This window comes from Dama dama, chromosome 16 (genome assembly GCF_033118175.1).
Source record: "Dama dama isolate Ldn47 chromosome 16, ASM3311817v1, whole genome shotgun sequence".
Classification (NCBI taxonomy): Eukaryota; Metazoa; Chordata; class Mammalia; order Artiodactyla; family Cervidae; genus Dama; species Dama dama.
Window position 1 is genome coordinate 4,051,567 of NC_083696.1, and position 23,025 is coordinate 4,074,591.

General features: G+C 45.0%; 1 protein-coding gene across 1 annotated transcript in view; it reads left to right on the top strand.

Moving 5' to 3' along the window:
- The window catches only part of BRINP1 (BMP/retinoic acid inducible neural specific 1), a 187,701-nt gene that overhangs the window by 48,847 nt on the left and 115,829 nt on the right, over window positions 1–23,025 (top strand). Inside the window, exon 2 of the mRNA XM_061163971.1 lies at window positions 4,176–4,443. Coding sequence (XP_061019954.1) covers window positions 4,226–4,443 — 218 coding nt within the window. The 5' untranslated portion in view covers window positions 4,176–4,225. The remainder of the gene's footprint in view (window positions 1–4,175; window positions 4,444–23,025) is intronic.

Sequence of the window (23,025 nt, forward strand, 5' to 3'; positions counted from 1 at the left end):
TCCCAACCCAGGGATCGAACCCAGGTCTTCCGCATTGAAGGAGGATTCCTTATGAACTGAGCCACAAACCGGCTCAAATACCACCTCCCCTTCAGGGTTCTTTCCAGATCTCTTGATTGAAAACATCTCTGGCCACTATTTTTCCACTGGATGTTTTCTTTGCTTATAGATTGATGGCAGCGTATTTCATATTAGAATCCCTCAGGTCTGTTTGTGACTTTGCATACTATTTTGAATCTCTAGAGGGCAGGATCTGATTTTACCTGTGTGTGGGGAGGGTAGGATATATTGGAAATTGTACATACTTTGTAATCAGATATATTAATATATGAGTTAGATTCCTGAATACTTAGGACTTGTGAGCTTATTAAAGCTATTTAATGTCTCCAAGTCCCAAGGAGCTCATTTGTTAATGGGAGAGCTGTACCCATCTCTTGAGAATCACTTCGACTGCAAGGAGATCAAACCAGTCAGTCCTGCAGGAAATCAACCCTGAACATGCATTGGAAGGGCTGTTGGTAAAGCTGAATTTCCAATACTTTGGCCACCTGATGTGAAGAGCTGACTCATTGGAAAAGACCCTGATGCTGGGAAAGACTGAAGGCAAAAGGAGAAGGGGGAAGCAGAGGATGAGATGGTTGGATGGCATCTCCAGCTCAATGGACATGAACTTGGGCAAACTTCTGGCGATAGAGAGGGACAGAGGAGCTTGGCGTGCTGCAGTCCATAAGGTCACAGAGTTGGACACGGTTTACCGACTGAACAATGACAACAACATCCATCTCAGGGAAGAAACCTTTGTTAACCTCTAGTCTGTACTGAATGCTTTAGCTGCTGCCAAGATAACAGACATTTTTAGATCCAAGTACACAATAGATGCTGCGTAAATATCAAACTTGGGACCCTTATATTAACCCAAGTCTCTAATACAGTTGATGCTAACTCAGGCTTATTTACAGAATAAGAATCACTGTGTCGGTCAGGATAAGACAATATTTAAGTAACACACATACTAATCCTTGCCCTTAGCCAATAAAACATCCATTTCTATTCAAATGCACCCTCTAGAAACTTTCGTTATTGTTTTTAGAGTTCTGTGAATTATTGTGATTTTCTGAGTCAACAGAAAGATACTCAGACTTCTTCCGTGAAGCCCTCACCTGTGCTTGTGGAGATGTAGATTGTACCATAGTCCCCAACTACAAGGAAGGTTCAGACACGGCTACTGAATTGTCTCTGCCCGCCATCCTGCCGGGACAGCATGGCAGCATGAAAACCAGGAGCCGGGAGACAGGAGCCTGGCCCAGGCAGCCGCTCAGATGGCGATCCTGTAAGAAGGAGCTGGACTAGAGCAGGATTTACCAGCATCTGCACCGCTGACATTTAGGTGCCGTCATCTTTGTTGTGGGGAGAGGCTGTCTTGTGCCTGTAGGATGTTTAGCAGCCCCTGGCTTTTACCTGTGAGATATCAGTAGTGTCCCTTCCATTGTGACCATTGAAGATGTCCCCTACGGGACAAGAAGGCTGCCAGAAGGGAAGCATTGGATTAGACCATCCCAATTTCTGTAAACTCTAGGACTCGGGGCTGAGATCTTGCACACACATGCACACGCATATACACATGCTGCTATTTCCTTGTCTAGCCTTGCTTCACTTTTAAAAGCTGCAATGTTCTGAATCCTGTTTCCTTGCAAACAGTCTAACAGCCAGGCATTCTCCCCTAGGTGCCCACCCCGCACCCACTCACCAGAGAAGCCGCGCAGAAGGGCTGGATGGGTGACACGCTGTGATTTTAGTGTGGTGTAGCTCCCCGCCAGGATCTCTGAACAATCGCCTCCACCCCCTGCCTGCCACTCAGGTGGGCTCCAGCAGACAGTTTTGGCAGCTGGAGCTGTTACGGTTCTGCACGCCACATGGACGGCTTTGTTTTAGGATCTGAACAAAACTTGCGGCCGCAGCTTCTGCCAGCCCACTCGTCTGCTCACAGGCCTCTCTCCTCTGCCCCTGACAGCTGGGGCCTGTGGTGCCAAGTAGGCTTCTGTAGCTACTCGTAATAGAATGGCGCAATCAGACCACAGAGGGGAATAGCCAGTTGAGTCAGAAATTCACATCTCTCTCCTTTTGCTTTTCTCTCCTTCTTAGCTTGACTTTCTTCCCATTTTCAGCTGGAAGAGTAGACCCGTAAGGGATCATATTTCTTCATGTTTTTACGTGGTTTTCCACTCGACAAAATGGTTTTGTCCTTGCCAGGTTTTTAAATGGTAAACATAAAAATCTGAGGTCTAGATGGAGGCTATGACTGCTTAGAGTCACACAGCCAGCCTTGTGTAGAAACAGCCTTTTAACAGTTCTTGCTGCTTAGAGACTCGCAACCCCATGAGCAAGACAGACGTAGAAGCGAATAAGTACAGTGGGTGGTGCTGGTTCAGTCGCTCAGTCGTGTCTGACTCTTTCTACCCCATGGACTGTAGCCCGCCAGGCTCCTCTGTCCATGGAATTCTCCAGGCAAGAACACTGGAGCGGGTTGCCATTCCCTTCTCCAGGGGATCTTCCCAACCCAGGAATCGAACTTGGGTCTCCTACATTGCAGGCCGATGATTTACCAACTGAGCTATGAGGGTATATAGTAAATACTAACATAATTATGTAAGTGAACAACAGGAGCTGAAAGAAAGGAGCAAATAACAGCTTTTGAGAGGAATAGAAAAAGGAATGACCTTTGAGGACCTGGCCTCAGCTAGCCAGTAAAGAATAAATTGGACTTGGCATGGCAGTGGGGACCACAGGAGCAAAGACGCTCCAGCAGGGGATAGCTGGTCATCATCAACATCAGTGCTTATCATCATCCATGTCTTCGTCATCATTGAGGCCATTTGTTGAGCACTTTCTAAAAAACGTCAGGCGCTGCATGGAGCACTTGACGTAAATGGTGTCATTTCATTTTCACGCTAGTTCTGGATACAAGTGCTATTGCTAACTGCATTTTATAGACCAAGAAACTGAGGCTCAGAGCAGTAAAGTCATTTGCCTGAATATACACTGTTTATAACTGGTAGAACCTGCATTCCAAGCTGCCTTTCAGTGTAGAGTAAGATGAGCGCTTCTAGGATAAGTGGGCTGAAGGACACAGACAGCATAATGTCAAGCTAGCAAGTAGAATGACGATGTGACAATAAAAAGAAAACTTGTAAATTTGCCAGAGTCCAGGCATAACCTAGTGGTTCCTCCTCCTTTCTCCCCACAAGGAGCCCCTACCTCAGTCCTCCCTCGAGCATTTCTCCAACATGGTGCCCCTGTGCGGTGCTGCCACCCAAGAAAGAGGGGGCAAGACCCCACTAGTTCCTTGGCCTTTTGTTCCCCTTCTGAACACAAGATAACCTTGAGGCTCAGAGACACTCACAGGTGGATTCTCTGGCAATGCTTCTTTGGGGTGAAGGAGACAGTCCACAAAGCCCTGTAGAAGGGACTCTAATGAGCTCCATAAAGTCTCCATCTGTAAGGTATCATCCCGGATAGTCGTGATCATGATGCATCCCAAGACTGTGTGCAGCCCGTCAACTGACGATGCGAAAGCAAAGCATGTGTTCAGCGGGTGCATGTCTGTGGGAGAGGAGGAGAGACATGGATTCTCGCTTACTGAGTCCCTGCTATGAGATTCAGGCTGTTTGTGAAGATAGCAGGCGGGGCAGATACTGAAGTTCTATCCCCAAGTCCCTTCCTGGCTGGAGGAAACTGTTCTGCATTCATTCATTTCACTCTTTTGCTGTCAACACATACACCTTGAATACCTTCAGTGTGCCAGGTGCCAAGTGACAGATGCTTAAGCCTGTCCTCCATTTTACAGATGAGGAAACTGCATATCTCAGAGGCTAAGCAGTTTATACATGTTCATACCTGTTCACACCACTTGTGAATAGCAGACAGGAATGTGAGCCCAGATGTCCATAGACGCCACACTCTTAAGCAGAAACTGCACTGATGTTTGTAAACCCTGACCCAGTCTTCTGATGTGAAGTATTATGATGAAGATATGTTAAAAGCATTAAAAAGTCTTTTCCTTTGTCTCTCTCTCTCTCTCTCTTTTCTATATATTTTTGCTTCCCCTCCCCACCTTTCCTCTTCCTCTCTCTCTCTTCCTCTTCCTCTCTGTCTCTTTTCTATTCCTTTCTTCACAGGACTCCACAGAATGGAGCAAGAATGAGAGGAAAAAGGCCGGCAGAAAAGCATGAACTGGAGGTTTGTTGAGCTCCTCTACTTCCTGTTTGTATGGGGCCGTATCTCAGTGCAGCGCTCCCACCAGGAACCAGCTGCAACAGACCAACATGTCTCCAAGGAATTTGATTGGCTTATCTCAGACAGGGGGCCTTTCCACCACTCCAGGAGCTACCTATCCTTTGTGGAAAGACACCGTCAAGGATTTACAACCAGATATAAAATATACAGGTAAGAGCTGGGCTAGGCTCACCCTTGCCTTTCATTCACTGAGCACTTTGGGGCGGGGCTCATGCTTTGGCCTGGGCCTTGTGGTGTGGAGGAGTGTCTGGGCCAAGACTGTTATACACTTGCTCATTATTTATTAATTAATTTATTTTTCTATTTGTTCATTTGTCTATTTTATTATGATGTGCAAGGGATTATCAATGACGAATAAGAGTAATATATTTTTGAGTCCTTAATGTGTGCTGGGCATCGTGCTTAGGAGTTTGTATACATCTTCTCACTTAAACCTTACAGGAACATAAGAGATAGCATGTATTTGTTTTCTTCACTTTATATAGAAGGAGTAACTGGGCTTTCACTTGGTGAAATAACTTTTCCAAAGTGACACAGTCAGTGAGTGGTAGGACTAGATTCACACCCTTGTTTATGTGTATCCATAGTCACAGACAGTATTTTTAGTCAGTTATATCAGGTGTGGGCTGTGGTGTTTTACAGATACTAGTCATATACCAGATATCTTACCCAAACATATTCATACATTTGGAAACAAATAGGGACACTCAGTGAATAACTCTTTCTTGAGCAAGTCTGAACTGGTCTTTGGCCTGTTGGAATCTTACTCATTCCCAAAGGACTTAGCCCAAAGTTATTCTTCTTTGAAACCATCTTATAGACACTCCACATCCCACTTGATCAGTCTCTCTTTGATATTTTAACAGCTCTCTACGCTTATGCCTCTTTAGTTGTCAACCATTTGGAGTTGGAGTACATTCTTGTATTTCTTTCTCACCTAACTGGAAACTCCATGAGGCCAGGACTTACATATAATTCATTTCTGGATCCCCAGAGTGATTTTTGTTCTGCCTTGTCTCGTAAGCACACAAAAAATGTTGTGGACTGAAATAAATTGAAGAGTGCAGAAAACTCTCAAGAGTTGGAGTCTTTAAGATCAAGGAAGAAAGGCAGGGTCTAACACTTCTGGGCCACTTCAAACAGGAGCGTGAGGACAGGTGCATGGTGGAGGAAAGATACTCATCTGCAGCTGGGAAGCCATGAATTCAGGCCTTGCGTCCACTATGTATTTGACTTGAAAGTGTACATGTCTGCTTTGCCCATCGTGTGTCATGGTGGACTGGAGATGGGTGATTCATGAATCTGCTGCCAGCTGCAGATGGCTGTGACTTTGTGCTGAATATTCAAATCTGCATTTGAAAGTATGAGAGAAAGTTTACATCTGCTTCTGCGTTCAGATTTCACCTGTGCTTTTGTTTGGATTCCACTGCTCAGACAGAAGCCTGCAGTCATCCAGCGAGCAGGTTTCTAAGATGCTTTCTCAAAGCTCTGAAATTAAGTACTGAAGATTGAACCAAGGTCACGTGGTTAATTAAACGATGGAATTTAATCCAGAAGTCAGGCCCCTGGTCATCTAGTTATTTCTTTCTTCCTTTATTTAATCCTCACATAATTAATAAGCACCAGCTAGAGGCCCAGCATCTGTGTTTAAGGCAGATGACACAGTGGTGAGTAAAGCAAACATGGTCCTTGTGCTCAAAAGAGCACGTTAATTAGACACACGCACACACGAACACACACACACACACACAGAGTGTAAGTGCTGCAAAAAAGGGCAGGATAGGCGTGTTTGGGGAATGAGAAACAATGATTGGGGAAACTATTATGTGCGAGGATTGGGTGAGGCTCCTGTTGTAATCTTCACCTGGACGCACATGCAGATAGATACCCAGAGGTCTGAGTGCTCTTCCAGACCAGGTTTAGACCAGAACAACAACCAACCCGGTTGTGCTCACTGGGGCTGTTGCCAGTTGACATTTTCTCTTCACTGCTTTGTTGAGACACTAACATACGTCCACAGGTGGTTCCCAGAGTGTCTCCCTGTGTGCGAACATGGACACAGCACATTAGAAACTTGATGTTTGCATCATGAAGGAAAGACTTTACTTCCAGCTTGTGTCATCTCGTCTGAGGCTACAGAGCCAGCCTCTCTGAAATGTCCTAGACCTCAAGCTTTGTCCAGTCCGCCCGACCCTAGAATCCAGGCTAGAAGCCAGGGTGACCTGAGAGCTTCAGCAGGAGCCTGCTCTCCTCACTTAAATGGGGTAAGGCCATCTGCATCCTCATGCATATGCAGACAGAGGGTGATTCAGCTCATGGCGTCCTGAGGGGAAGTCAGTGCCACTGGCAGTGATGAGAGACTTTCAAATTAAATCCCAGCAGAGGTCCTCTCTCCTGTTGCTGCACAAGCTGAGCTATAATCTGTGCACACACAGTTGTTTGGGTGCACAAGCTTCCTGCTCCGCCACTCCTAAGTCTGAGCTGATACGTGGAGGCTGGGGAGCGTTCTGCTCTCGAATCTGCCTGTGCGCAGCGGCAGTATCCGTGATCCTAGACGCAGAGGACCTGGGTGCTGGCTCAGCCCACCCACCTCCCCACTTGGCCAAGAATGGAACTTCTCTGAGTTTCTGTTTTTTCATCTGTAGAATGGGAGTGTTCACTAAGATGATCTCCAGGGTCCTTCCCTTCTCTGAAATTCCGTGATTCCAGGAAATGTTGTCATTTGGAAGTACCATGGAGGATTGGTGAGGACTCTGAACTTGGAGCCTGCAGACTCAAGTTTTGCTTATTTTGGACCCACTTTCTTCATTCTGGGCGTATATATTCATGCCTCATTCACTCATGCTTCCATCTAGTCCTGTAGACTTTAACATCGATTGTATTCTGTAAACCATGCTACGGTTTGGTAACACAGAGACAACCAACAGAAAACAGCAAAGCTCTCACACACACACACACACACACACACACACACACACGCATCCCACAGCAGCAAAGCTTGCACACATACACACATCCCACAACCTGCAGTGTACGTTCACTCCTTCACCAAGCTCAGAGTTTGGGGCGGAAGACTGACAGGAAGAAAGAGTGAATAAGCAAGCAATTATCATTCCATGGAGAGGTATGAATAAGTAACCACTCAGATACTCAATATTCTCCTCTGTAGAAAGCGATGATGATGTCTGTCCTACCTACGAAGTCAAATGAGATGAACCTGCTGTGAGATGCTTTGTAAAATTTAAATTTTCTTGTATCTGGGAAATTTTTTCATTAATGTTTGAAATCCTCATTCTAAGACAATCATTCAGTATCACTTTCTGGGAAACCCATACATATATTAGTTGTTAAATACTCACCTTCATTCTGTGAGGGAAATAACAGCATATTACAAATGAGAACACCAGGTCATCAGGAGGTTAAGGAGATTGTCCATATCACTCACCAGGGAAGTGGCAAAGCTAGGAATCAAAAATAGGCTTCTGAGACTCCACAAGTTGGGAGTCATAACCCTCTCTTAGTTCTTAGTTACCTAGCATATGACCAAATACCCAAAGACTTCCTTTAACCATGGACAAGTTGCAACCTCTTGGAGACTCAGTTTTCTCATCTGTAAAATGAAGATAATATTAAATGCCTTATGTAGTTGTGGCTGGAAATAATTTAGGGATCAGTCGTGAAGAGCTTGGAATGTTGCAGGAGCTACATCAGACAGCTGATGGTATTGCTAGAAATGATTTATTTTCTTCTCATGGTAATTATTTTTTTTAACTAATTAATTTTTAATTGGAATGTGATTGCTTTACAGTGTTGTGCTGGTTTCAGATCTGTCAACATGAATCAACCATGGGTGTATGTATGTCGCCTCCCTCTTGAACCTTCCCTCTTGGTAATTTAAAAGTCAGTTTGTCTGAAGGGTGTTTCCTGTGTTTCCACTTCCTCTTTGTATTGTATTTTTCTGCTTATCTTTTCCTGCTTTTGAGATCGTGAGTAGTTGCTGTAAATTTGGCAGTTATTTCACAGGTGGATTTAAAAGGAAAATGTGGTACCCTTTGTAAGCTTTGGTTTGGGAGAGTCAAGGCGGGGGTGGTGGTCACTGATAGTGGTGGTCACTTTGCCACAAGACGTGGTTTCATAATGAGTGGCTTTCCCTACGGGTTTCAAAGCAAGTGGTTTGTGGCTTATGGTGCACCTTCCTTTGAGCCTTAAATAAGTGCCTGAGAGTTGAATGTAGATCAGGCCATTGTAAACAGGCCCAGCCGTCTTGCTCATTTATCAGAGTTGGATGAATTGCCATTCTAATCCACCATCTTAATGGTTGCTTCATGCGTTTCATGAAAATGTCTCTAGTAGGTTTTCTGGAAAAGCTATTTCACTCGGTAAATGGAGCTGGGGCTGGGTGGATGGTTCTGCTGAAATGAATGAGCTGTGGTCTTTGTCCAGAAATCATTCAGGAGTATGTATTGGGTGCCGAGGTTTGCCAAATGCCATACGCTGGGGAACTGATGATATGTGAGGTAGACAGATCTCTGCTTTTGAGGAGCTTACAGACGTGGGATGGTGAGGGCGAAGTCCACCACAGCACCACTTAGGATGCTTGTGGTTGAAAGGAGACCCCCAACCTCTGGATTCCGGATACAGTTTTGGTATCATGTGGTCCAAGGGTTGTATTTCTATTAGAGTGGCTCCAGATTAGTCTAAATCAGCATTTCTTAAAGTATCTCACATGGAACTGGAGTTCAGTGTGATTTTAAAAGGCATTTTCTGGGGAAAAAATAATCCATAGTCAAATAAATAAATAAATTATAAAAATAGAGATAAGAGTAAGTCAGTTGCTAACTTCGGGCTTCCCACGTGGTGCAGTGGTAAAGAGTCTCCTGCCAATCCAGGAGACACAGGAAATGTGTGTTTGATCACTGGGTCTTATAGATCCCCTGGAGTAGGAAACAGCAACGGGCTCCAGTGTTCTTGCCTGGAAAATTCCGTGGACAGAGGAGCCTGTCGGGCTACAGTCCATGGGGTCGCAAAGAGTGGGACACGAATGAGCACACACACTGTGTGTATGGACGTGTCCAGCATGGACATACACTGTGTGTAACTTTGCTAGACATGGACACACAGTGTATAAATCATTGCAACAGATTGGTCCTCATAGCAATCCTGGGCTTCGGCCTTTACATTTACATAACTTGTCCAAGAAAAGAGTTACTTTGTGGTAGAGTATCTCAGAAGCAAGCAGATTCCAGATCCTGTGTATCTAACCATGCTATGCAGCCTCCCAGATGGCATAAATATGTTTGTTTAGAAAATCAAACAAAGTTATATAGGCTTCCTGACCACAGGGCTTTTCAAGATCTTTCCTAGACTGTTGAACAGTGTTTAACCAAACCTCTTTGACCCTCCAGCCTCTTTTTCTCAGGGAGATTGAAGTTCGAGTGAGCAGGCTTAAAGAGTCACTGACTCTGGCTGGCTTGGGCAGCTTGAGGGTTGTCTCTCTGGATAGTAGCCTGTGTCACATCTTCATACACACAGCCTGTGTTGGCACCTTAAATGCCAACCCTTCAGTTCACGGAGCTGGCACCCGGCTGAGGAAGCCACCCTACCTGTTGGGCTTTTTCTTTGAACACTTTGGTCTACATCTACTTCCTGGTTTATAATTAAAAAAAAAAAAAAAAAGAATTAAAACAGCCTCAGTTTTCCTGTCACAAGTAAATCCTATTTCCCCCTCCTCTTTCTCATTTTTTAAAAACTTCTGCCCTACAATTTCTTATTCCTGCGTTTGGCATTCCACGCTGTGGAAGGGATATGAGAACTTCAGCAGAGGCCAGAGCCACCGTTACGCAAGAAGGTGAAGCCTCGGCTTAACATGCAGAGAAGTGGCTGCCCATCAGAATCACCTGCAAAGCTTTTAAAAAATTCCCATGCCGGGTCCTTCTGAAGATACTTGGATTTATAATTGGTCTAGGGTAGACGCGAGAACCACCAGCCTAGGGGTGACTTGGCGTCCTGACGGGATATTTAGAAATGTCAGCAGGCATTCTTGGTTGTCACCGTTGGCTGTGTGGGGTCTGCTGGCGTCTGGTGCAGAGAGGCCAGAGATCAGGGGTGCTCTCTACACCCGCCAAGGCAGAGACAGTCCTCGGCAGTGAAGAGGTGTCTGGCTCACAATGCCAGTAACAGAGACATTGAGAACCTTTGCTCTCGAGCACATATTTTTAGAGGGAAAAAAAAAAAAAAGGAAAAGCAATGGCGGGAAGGATTTTAGAATGAATGTTTTTAGATTTCAGTCATCATAAAGTTTAGGTTGGAATCGTTGAAATATAGGCACCAGTGGGTAAGGGATTTTTTTTCCATGTTTTTAGACTTGACCTCAGATCAGGGTGGCAATTGATGCATTAAAGAAGGTGAATTGATTTTCGCTTCCTGCTGCAGAGAGGCATCATTTAAGGGAAACTTCTACTTCAGAAATAGCTAGCCTCCATTCCTCCAGGAGTTCTGGGGGATTCAGTGAGTTTCTCCTCTGATGACTGTGTCCCTTAGGAGGTAGGGTGTTTAGGTTCAGATGCATCTGGCCTGAGTCATAAAAGAAACAACTTGGAAAAGTGCATTCAGAGATCCTTTTTTTTTTTTTTCTTTTAAGAGCATGCCAAGTGGGCTCAAAAGAAGATGAGACTGGGATGGTGTCCCACATTTGTCGTTGTCAATTTCAGCCACTTAGAGGTTGGCATCACTGGTGAGAATCAATACCCTATGCCCTTTCCCCCACCTTATCTCTCATTTAATCCGAGTTTTGGTTCAAGCTCTCCCTGAATAGAGAGCGATGAGGTGGGGAATAATCAGCAAACATCTCCTGGGCCACTTGGTGTCAATTCAGAGATAATCTTCTGTGTTGATTATTTAAAATTGATCTTCCACTTCCAAGCCCAATAGCTTTATTGCTACCAAATTGGTACCTTTGCAGTACTTTACCTCCTTGCTCCCATTCCATTACTGAACTAACTTCTGTGAGCTGCTAGGCTTCATTTGCTGCAATCTCTGCAGAGCAATTGTCCAGCTTCAGTCAGGAGCCATCTCTGAAAATGGATTGGCTTTTGCACACGTCCTTGCAGAGGGCAGACTGACATGGAGTCTCTAACTGACACAGATACGGTGATTGGGATGACTAGTATGAAGGCAAACCCTTGGGGCTGCAGACTCTATACCCCAAATCTTGGCCAGGCAGAGGGGGACTGGACGTGTGATCTGTAGCACCTGCCACTCATTCGTTCATTTGAAAAATGTTTATCTCCAAATTCCTGCTGACCAGTCCCTACCACAGTTGCCTGGAGATAGGGAAAGACTGAATCCCTGACCTCAGGAACTCAAAACTCTCTTGGGGAGAACTCACTGTTGGGCAGATAACCACAATGCCAGATGCTGAGTTCTGTGACTGATCCGTATGCTCAGAACTGTGTTTGTAGCAGGAGAGGAACTTCCCTTGGCATAGAGATCATGAATGTGGGAAATGATGGGGCAGGGGGAGACAAATCTAGGGAGTCCTCCTGTTGGACTCAGACTTGAAGGAGGATTAGGGCTTTAAGAGAAGGTGCTGGGGAGAAAGCAGTCCAGGTAGATGGAGTAGTGCCTGCAAAGGCAAGGAGACAGAAGAAAGCCTAGAAGCGTGTGTGTGTGTGTGTGTGTGTGTGTGTGTGTGTGTGAGTAGTATAGTAGTCCGCTCCTAGCCAAGGCTTCAGTTTCTGTGGTTTCAGCTACACTCAGCCGCTGTCCAAAAGTAGTAAATGGACAATTCCAGGAATAAACAATTCAGAAGTTAGATATTGCCCCCCATTCTGAGTAGCGTGATGAAATCTCACACTGCCCAGCTCGGTCCCTCCCAGGACCTGAATCATCTCTTTGTCCAGGGCATCTCCTCCTGCCATTAGTCAGCAGCCACATTGCTTTCCAGATCAACTGTCCTGGGATCTCAGTGGTGGTTTTCAAGTAGCCCTTAGTTTATTTAATAATGTCCCCAAAGCGCCAGAGTAGTGATGCTGGCAATTCAGATATGCCAGAGAGAAACAGAAAAGTGCTTCCTTTAAGCAAAAAGGTGAAAGTTCTCCACTTAATAAGGAAAGAAAAAAATTGTATGCTGAGGTTGCTAAGATCTCTGGTAAGAAGGAATCTTTTCTTTCCATGAAATTGTGAAGAGGGAAAAAGAAATTCTTGCTAGCTTTGCTGTCACACCTCAGACTGCAAAAGTTATGGCCCAAATTATGTGATAAGAGCTTAATTAAGGTGGAAAAAGCATTACATTTGTATCTTAAGGTGTTTGTAGAGAAAGGAAGGTGAGGGGGAAGGATCACATTTGCATAACTTTATCACAGTATGTTGTTGTAATTGTTCTATTTATTATTAGGTACTCTTATTAATTCCTTACTTACCGTGCCCGATTTATGTATCCAGTTTTATCAAAGGTATGTATGTATAGGAAAAACATATATAGTATATATAGTGCTCAGTACCAACCATGGTTTCAGACATCCACTGGAGGTCTTGGAATGCTTCCTCCATGGATAAGGTGGGTACTACTGTAGTGATGATAAGAAATAGTGCTGGGGTAGCAGCTTGGAGCCAACCATGAAAGGAATTTAGGACGGCAAATTGATTTCAGACAACCTTCAAACTCTAGTTGTCAGAGTACTACTACATCTCTTTAGAGCAGTATTTTTTTGTTTGTTTCATTTTTACATTCCTTGACCTTACTCTTGCTAAAAAATACATTTTACATTGACACTCAACAGACATAGAGATAAAAAGATACATAATTGAAATGAAAACTCGTGAAAAAAGTTTAACCTTGCTCCATGTAATGCATCTTGATGTAATATTTTCTATTCTGTTCTAGTATAACTCAGTCCTTTCTGCTTCATTTATTTTTAAAAATACTTGTGTCTACCAACTACACTGATTTCAGCCTCCACTAATGGGGTGTACCTTGCAGTTTGAACAGCACTGACTTTGAGTCTATGCTTTGGCTACATTTTGGTTCAGAGGAAAATGGTACCTAATGTTTGAGAAGCAGACTTTGCCGTGTGTGCAGGTCAGATCCTGGGCTTTGTCTGGTAGGGGTGATGGGACAGCAGTGAAGGGTTTGGAACGGGAGACTGGCGTACTCGGATCCACACGGAGAAATACTGCCCAGGCTGCAGTGTGAGGCATGTGGGGCAGGGAGTCAGAGAGAAGGGCTGTGGCAGCAAAAACAAGGGAGAGGAGGTGGGCAGGTGCCAAGACAAAGGCAAAAAAGATACAATTCATGAACTCTCAAGCACCACTCTGATCTGTCAGCAAAGCTGCTCGGGACCTTCCTGGCAGGCAGCGCCCTCCCTGGCTGCATCCAGCCCTCCCTGCTCCGGCTCCAGGCTCAGCCCCCTGGGGCAGGGAGCATTCTCTTCTGCAGAGTTCTCCAGAGGCGAGGTACCTCTGTGGGTTTCTTATGAAAGGAGCCAGAACTCCCAGGCTTCTGCCTCAAGGCTGTTTCTTTATCTCTCAAGGCTGTTTCTTTATCTCTCAAGGCCTTCCTTCTGGGCATGAGAATTCCTGGGTCTCATTAGCAATGGTTTCCCAAGGTGGCTTGGCAGAAGGCTTTGCATCCCACCCTTTATATGCACCTGACTTTGCAAACCCTGGTGGAAACTTCTAGCTACAAGTCAGTGTCTAAGCTGATGGGAGCCTTAGCACAGTCGCTAAAGCCAAGTGATGAAGAGCAAGTCTCTTTAGGCCCAAGCAGACCTCTGTTTGAATCCTAGCTCTGCCACTTCCCACCTGTGAGATCCTGACATGTTACTGGAACTCTGCGAGCCTCATTTTCTCCACTTGTGAAAGGTGGGGGGTGGGGGCTGCTTTCCAATATTGTTGTTAGGAAAATACTGTGTGATCCAGTTCACCAGAGAACAGGTTGTTGAATATTGGTGACTAAGACAAGTTGTTGCTGTTCAGTCGCCGGGTCGTGTCCAGTGCTTTCTGACCCCACGGGCTGCCGCACACAAGGCTTCCCTGTCCTTCACTGTCTCCCAGAGTTTGCTCAAACTCATGTCCATCAAGTCGGTGATGCCGTCCTACCATCTCGTCCTCTGTCGCCACCCCCTTCTCTTCCTGCCTTCAGTTTTTCCTAGCATCGGGTCTTTTCCAGTGAGTTGGCTCTTCGTATCAGGTGGCCAAAGTATTGCAGCTTCAGCTTCAGCATCAGTCCTTCCAATGAATATTCAGGACTGATTTCCTTTAGGATTGACTGGTTTGATCTCCTTGCATTTTAAGGGACTCTCAAGAGTCTTCTCCAGTACCATAATTCAAAAGCATCAATTCTTAAATGCTCAGCCTTCTTTGTGGTCTAATTCTCACATCTGTACATGACTACTGGAGAAAACATAGCTTTAACTATACAAACTGTTGTCGGCAAAGTGATGTCTCTTCTTTTTAATACGCTATCTAGATTGTCATAACTTTTCTTCTCAGAAGCAAGCGTCTTTTAATTTCATGGCTGCAGTCACCATCCACAGTGATTTTGCAGCCCAAGAAAATAAAGTCTGTCACTGTTTCCATTGTTTCGCCCTCTATTTGCCATGTAGTGATGGGAGTGGATGCCATGATCTTAGTTTTTTGAATGTTGAGTTTGAAGCCAACTTTTTCACTCTTCTTATTCACCTTCATCAAGAGGCTCTTTAGTTCCTCTTCACTTTCTGCCATTAGGGTAGTGTCATCTGTATATCTGAGGTTATTTATATTTCTCTGGGCAGTCTTGTTTCCAGCTTGTGATTCATCCAGCTTGGCATTTCTCATGAAGTATTCTGCCTATAAGCAGGGTGACAATATACAGCCTTGATGTACGTCTTTCCTAGTTTTGAACCATTCTTTTGTTCCATGTCTTGTTATTGCTTCTAGACCTGCATACAGATTTCTCAGGAGACAGGTAAGGTGGTCTGGCAAGTTACCCATTTGTACTTGGATAACCCCAGGTACGCCCACACCTGCACTCTGAGCATCCTTAAGGACTCTGAGAAGGCTTTCAGGAGACCTCCAACCATAAGAGGGATGCCTGACCTGCGTGCACTGCAGCCCAGGTGCCCTGGGAAGGCAGCATACTCCACCCTCATATTAAGAGAACACTTGTTAGGAGGAAACCACAGAAAAAGGATCAGAGAGAGGAAGATTGTGCTGCCCTGTGGCACGTGTGGCAGGAATTCAGAGGCCTGAAAACTGGCGAAGCATCCTTAAGCGGTCAGCATGCATTGATTCCTGTAGAAAAGTACATGTAACGCGATTTGCAAGCAACTCATTTATTAATCAACCCAGGTGATGGGAGCATCTGCGACAGCTCATCTCCTCAGCACCTCCCAGTTGTCCTTTGTGTTTATTACTCAGGAGACACTGGGCCCCAGGGATGACTTCCCACCCAAGCACCTTCATAGCAATCAGCAGCATTTCAGGGTGGGGTGTGCACAGTGGTGAAGGTAACTTTGCTTATTCTCAAGTCCCAGCCTTGTTATTGACAGAAGGCCAGCAGCCTCCATCCCTGAGCACTTGTGACGGCCTCTCTGTGACTCTAGTATGATGCCTGGTTTATGCCATGGTGTATATCTGAGGTTATTTATATTTCTCTGGGCAGTCTTGTTTCCAGCTTGTGATTCATCCAGCTTGGCATGGTGACAGAGGAGTGTGGTTTGTGTGATAAATAAAAAGGAGATGACTATAAATGCCATGGAAGTCTCTGCACTGCTCCGTGGTCTGGGATTGTCTGATTTGGGAAGGAAATGCTCACCTGGGCATGAATTCAGCAAGGACTCATTAAGTCTGCACCCTGCGAAGGGCCTGCGTTAGCTTCTGCTGGCACCAGAGCATTCCTGATCCATGCCCTCGGGAGCACAGAACAGAGCTGGGGAGAGCCGGACAGTGAGGAGCCACCGTGCTACCTCCTGGGAAGTGTGAAGGGAAAGAGTATAAGATCAAGTATTAGTGCAGAGAAAGCATGCAGACGTTTGTCTTGCAAGATTAAAAAAGGCTTTAAAGAGGAAGTTGTGAGATCTGGATGGTGGGATTTAGGCAAAAAAATGTAGTGATGGGTGTGTGTGTGTGTGTGTGTTTTAAGGGGGTATGCAGAAAGAGGTAGATTTGCCCTGGAACCTACAGGTAATTCAGTGTGAGTGATAATGTTGGCATGTGAGAGAGCATTTTCTCTCAGTAAAATGTGAGCATGCAAGCCAAAGAAATCAGAAGGCAGTCAGGTCAGGGAGCCCTGTGGATGTTATATACGATACTTTGAACTTTATTTACCCTAAGGTGATGGCTCCCACACTTTCTGATTTCAAGACGCTCTTAAAGTCTCAGTGATTTTATATCCTTACCAGAGAAATACTAATAATTCTGTTTATTAAGTAATTAGAGCCAAACAGCCTAATGAAGTATTTGTGTCCCCAGAAGTCTAGTGGCCATTTGAAAAATGATACATGTGAACCTAAGGAAAGAACAATATCTTTATTTTATCCTTAAATAACCATGGTTACTACTGTTGAACGGTTGTAGTTCAGTAAAGCCATCTTCCTTTCCTGGTCATTCTTAACTTTTCTGCAGTTTTAGAATTGCACCATAGCAAAGATGGGCCATTATTGAAAGGCATGTAGATGTGTTTTCATGCTGAAACTGTGAACTCCCTCAGGGTAGTAGTTTTTGTGGTGCCCAACAAATACCAAGTATCCCTCATTTCCCCTGAGCATAAAAAAGACCCTGCTATGCTCCTCTGACTCACCATGGCACTCCACAGCGTTTCGGCACACAATTTAGGAACTGAGTTCTAAGGACGACAGGGAGCTCTTTAGAGGATTTTGCCCAGAGGCACAGCATGTTCAGGTTGCCGTCTTTGACAGATCACTCTTGCTAAAATGGTGAGACAGCCTGGGTGGGGGGATGTGGGGAAAGGGGGCAGGAAAGCATGGCAGGAAAATAGAGCGCTGTGTAGTGACCCGCGTGAGAGAGGAGAGATCTTAAAGTAGCATCGATGGGGATTTCAGATATGCGTTTGAAATGTTTTTAGATTTTAAAATACTGATTGGCAAGAAGTTTCAGAGACAGTTGAGTGAGATCCATGTACCCTTCACCCAGCTTCCTCCAGTGATTGCACCTTTTGTAACTTTTGTACAGTATCAAAACCAAGACCCTGACATCGGTACACTGTGTGTGTATGCGCCATGCCATTTTATCATATGTGTAGAGGCATGTAACCCCCGCCACAATCAAGGCGCAGAACACTTTCCTCACCCTCAAATTTCCCTTGTGCTCTCTCCTTAGAGTCACATATCTCTTTTTTCCCCCGTCCTCCCTAACCCCTGACAGCCCTTATTTTGTTTCCCATCTCTGTCGTTGCATCATTTCAAGAATGTCATAGAATGAAATCATAACTTGAGATACTTCAAGGAGGCAGACATTTCAGTATTTGAATGTGAAGGTTGAAAAAGAGGAAAGACTGAAGATCCGGAGGACTTGGCAAGATCATACTTTAAGGGACCAATCAGTGGATCTAGGTTAAATAGGAAAAAGAGTAGGGGGACATTTTTAACTTGGTCAGCTAGTGGGTGGTGGTACTTTTCATCAAGGTGGGGAGCTGTGGAAGGCCAGGAGAGTTTTGGGGGTGGTTTATGCCTGAAGATGATGTGGCAGCTTTGGAAATGTTGAATTTAAACTCCTTGGAATATCCAAATACAGACTCCATAGATAGTTTTTTTATAAATGGTTCTGACCCTCAAAAGAGAGTGCTTCAATAAAAAAAAAATATATATGTACAGTATTCAGAATCATCAGGTTACCACTGATCGTGGAAGACATCCCTTGGGAGTCTTCACTTACGGAAAAGCCCATTTAACATGCAGGGAAGACCGTTGGGAATTGGAGGAGTGGCCAGTGAAAAGAGGAAAACTGGGGGCAGTTGGTACCATGGAAGCTAAAAGAAATAAATGTTTAAGAAGGAGGGTAATCAGGGGCCGTGGTTTCTGACACATTACATGAGGTAAGAACTGCAAGTAATCTTTTATACTTAAAATCTTGACCTTGACTAGAACTATTTCAATAGAATTTTTGGGACAGAAGTCAGATTGCAGTGGGTTAAAAATAAGGGAGAAGCCACAGAGTAGACATATATTTTTCAAGACACACGGTTGCAAAAGGCAGGAGGGATGTGAAATAAAGAGGGTTTGGGTTGTTTTTCTTTGGTTTCCAAGAGGGAAGTGACTTTTAAGAGAGGGAGAAACTGATGTTGAGGGGCAGAGTGGGGTTATTTTTGATGAGGTGATTTCCTGAGGAGGCAGGGAGGGAATGGGTAAGAGCTTAGATGGAGGTAAAAGGAAGGATCCCTTTAAATTGAAATAGAAAGAGCAAGGGGAAAGAGAGGTGTGGGTGTAGATCAGTTGGTTTTACTCATGTTGATTTGAAGGGACTTCTGATGGCTTCTGTTCTCTCCATGAAGTTGGATGTGAAACCAGTTGCTAAGAAAAGGGTTACTGGGAAGGACAAACAAAATGTAATGCTGTAAAAAGTGTTTAATCTGAAGAATGGAAGAAAGCTTTAATTAAGGAGACACATCAAGACGATCATTGGGAAGCAGCTAGGACTCTGACCGTGTTTGTGATCACGTTTTATATCATGTTGTCATCTGTGCAACTGGGATATTATTCTCCAAAAGAACTGCAAATGTCGGGTGAGATCACGGATAGTGGATGTGGGGTTTGCCAAGTGGACGAGATGGAAGGACAGCCAGGTGAAGGAGTCACAGGTGTGGGTCAGAAGTAAACAAAGGCTTGGCTTACTGGGTCTCAGTCAATCCGAAAGGAAGTGAAGGGAGTCGATAGATGGTCACGGGCTGCGCGGTCTTGAAGAGGCAGGGAGCAGGCGTGGTGACCGACGAGCTTGGACAGGAAGGTTTTAGTCTCATGTGTCAGTTAAAGGGACTTTGGGAGATGATGTAATAGAGGAGTCACCATGGAAAGAAATAGGAGGCTGGAAGAGGGAAGGGGTGGAGATCATTGAGATGAAGTAGGTCATCGGGCTGAGGGGCTGAGAGTGTTAGATGTTACGGACAAAGGCAGGGCTTGGGGTGAAGGCATTGTCTGAAAATTAGAGGCTGACATGTTCAGTTAATGTCAGAGAATACCTTGGAATTTGGTTATTGAACACAACAAAGAAATGAATGAAGAGGATAGTGTGGAGGAGAAAACGTGTAACAGAAGGTTTGCATTCAAGTCTTTATCCCTGCTCCAGTAGATCTTTGACTGGTGATCTCGGCTGTCAGAACCTCAGTATCCTCCTCCTTCAAGAGGGGCTTATAATCCTTACCTCCCCGACAGAGATGGCGAGTATGATGCTCACAAGAGGAAGAGGAAGTAAATGTGCTTGGTAAACCCTGCCTGCATGCTGCATGCGTGCTAAGTCACTTAGTCATGTCTGACTCTCTACCACCCTGTGGACAGTCGATGGGATTCTCCAGGCAGAAACACTGGAGTGGGTCACCATGCCCTCCTCCAAGGGATCTTCCTGACCCAGGGATTGAACCCTTGTCTGTTGCAGCTCCTTCCTTGCAGGCAGATTTCTTTTACTGCTGCGCCACCGGGGAAGCCCAAAGCCTGCACCTTTGTGTAAATATGGGCCCTATTGTTCCTGTTACTGGCACACAGAGACTGGCTTTGGATTCCTTCCACTGCTCTGATGGAAGATAGTGTTTTGGTACCTAATCACTGCATTTGAATAGCCTGATTTCAAAATATCATTTTAGGGTAACAAAGTGAACAGACTGTTAGATGTCCTATCTTTTAGATGTCCAGAATAAATGCGCGAGAACAGTTGACCCAGACAAATTGACCGATGAAAGGATAACTTGCGCTTCAACATAATGAGTTCAATATTCTTTTGATTTACAAAAAAAAAAAAGCACTGGGGCATTCAGGCCTGGGATGCTTGTCAGCAAAAGGGAAATGTAGACTGTATTGCATTTCCCTTTTGCTGTTCCCTGATCTCACTAACAGCTTCAGCTCAACCTGCTTTTATCTGTTTTTATTTTTTTTAATTTTGACCACACCGCATAGCTCTCAGGATCTTGGTTCCCCAGCCAAGCATCAGACCTGTGCCCCCTGCAGTGGAAGTGCGGAATCTTAACCACTGGGCTGCCAGGGAAGGCCTTCAACCTGCTTTTAAAGGTAGTGGTTGTAGCAGCGGCAGCAGCAGGAGTAAGGGCAAGGGAAAGACTGGTGGGGAGCAGGCGCTTCCAAAGTCAGGATGCTTCAGAGGGGCGCCTCCTTACCACGTAACTCTCCCACCCTTGACGTTTCAAGTTGAGGCAAAGTGAGTGAGATAATAGGAATTCCAAAACAGAATTCTCCAGTTGGAGTTCATTCCAGAAGCCAGAATAACATTGAACAGCAAAGCACACACAGAATGGAACTGATAGACTAGCGTGACCTGATGCAGAGTGTATTAATAGCTGAACAATCTAACAGATCCTCGCGACAACCCTATGTGACAGCTACTACCTTTAATGCCATTTTACAGATGAGGAAATGGAGGCTCGCATAAATATTTTGGCCCAAGGTCAAGCGGTTAGGAAGTGGCGTAACAGTGCTTCAAACACAGGCAGTCTGGTTAGACTCTGTGCTTGTATCCACTGGCTCTGCAGAGTGCTGGTGGTTGGGGGCTGGGGAAGGGCCAGCAGCCTCGGGACTCAAGGGGCCTTTGTCCTCCTCTGCTGTTGACATTGAATCACCTTGGGACGGCAGCAAGTTTTCCTTTTCTAATACTCCACCGTTTCATTTCCCTTCCTTCTTCATGGTGTTTTTCTTTGCCTTTTCCATTCATCTTTGTCCTGCTATTCTTCTTCCTGTTGAAATATACCTTCCCTATGTAATGCTTTAAGATTCATAAGATACTTTCCCATATCAAGTAGGTAGTAATGTTCCATTTTGAAGATGAGGTAGCCAATACTTTGAGCAGCTAACCAGTTTGTTTAGTAAGTGATTGGGCACTGACTTGCATCTGAGCCTTCCAACAGATACATCTGTTTTCTTTTCTGTATTTTTTTTAACTGTACCAGGTCTTCATTGCCGCACATGGGCTCTAAGCGCGCAGGCTCTGTAGTTGTCCTGCGGCATGTGGGATCTTAAGTTTCCTGACCAGGGATTGAGCCCCTGCATTGGAAGGCAGATTCTTAACCACTGGACCACCAGGGAAGTCTCCCGACACATCTTTCTGTGCTCATTTTACCTGGCCCACAGCTGCCTTTTTGTTTGATGAGCCTCTTCTTATCTCTATGACTCAATTTAGGAGCATCATCCCCGCTGATGGCAACAGCTTTTTAAGAGAGAATGGAGATTTTTGCAAACATGCAGTGCTCCCGCTTGTGTGTGCATAAGGATTCCAGAGGTGACGTTTGAAAGGACGAATGGAGTATCTGCAGTTCTTCCATGGTGTGGTTTCGTGGGTCCCCTGGCTTCTCAAAGATTTCAGAAAATTAACTTTCATTGAGTGTCATCTGGGAACAAAGTACATTTTTAAATATTGTTTTCTTAAAATTAGCAGATTGATGCGGTTATCATTAAAAACAACCCATGCACCACACCTGAGTGTAGAGATTCTTTTGTCTCTTGCTGACGGAGGATGGTGGAGAGAAGACACATAGCTGTACCTATTAGCTGTTCTATTTCAGTCTACTCTGTAATTCACTGCCTTTTTTTTTTTTTTAGATCTTATTCTTTTGCTAAGTACCACCCACCTACTTCTGGGAGACAAGGCCAGGTGAAAGACATCTTCAGATGTCTCAACTTCCTCATCTGCTTGTCACTCACTGGGTGCTCAACTTTCAGTGCTAATTTGGAAGCCTGTCTCTCAAAGAAAACTGGAGGAAGTGGCCCCTGACCCTGGAAAAATACCTGTTATGTACGAGAAGCTTGTAAACTTATGCATAAAGAGGCTACCCTAGTGATCAAAAGTTGGTTAGCGCTGGAGGCAGAATTAGTAGTGGTTACTAGAGGACAGTCTTCCAGCTGAAAAGATTTTGATGGTCGGGTTGCTCGAAGATGGGAGGGAGGACCTTGGTGGAATTGAGGGGGCAATCACTCTGCATCACCAAAGGGAATCTACTTATCATAGTCTGACTGAAAGAGAATGTAAGCAGGTGAGACATTGGCTTCCATAACCTTTGATACCCTTGGCAGCCCAAGGTTGAATAATTACACCGATGAGGTCTGCTTTCCTGTCGTTTGTCTGTGTGGAGAGAGCACCTTTTCTGATTTCCTTATGGGGTCTGTTGTATGAGTGGAGGGGCCGAGAGCCTGCTCAGCAATCTAGGGGACACTCCTACCTGCCCAGGATGCTGCTTCTGTCTCCTCTGTGGGCCTCTCCTCTTCCAGATGTCAATCAAGTGCTGCTTTTCCTCCCACTCCTGCTGGGTTATGACACTGACCCCCACGTCTTCCCTTAGCCTCCATTCCAGCAAGTCCCAAATATCTGTTTTCAGATTTTGTCTCTCCTCCAAACTCAAAAATTATTTTATGCAACTGCCAAATGGACATTTTTGCTGGATTTTTCTATCTCAGAATCCTCACTTCCCCTCTTCTTTACCTATCTGTTTCTCTTCCTGTGTTCTCTGTCTCAAATGATGTCTCAAATGTCTCAAACTGATGCTAGTGGCACCAGCATCAGTCAGAGGCCCAAGTGAGGAGGAAG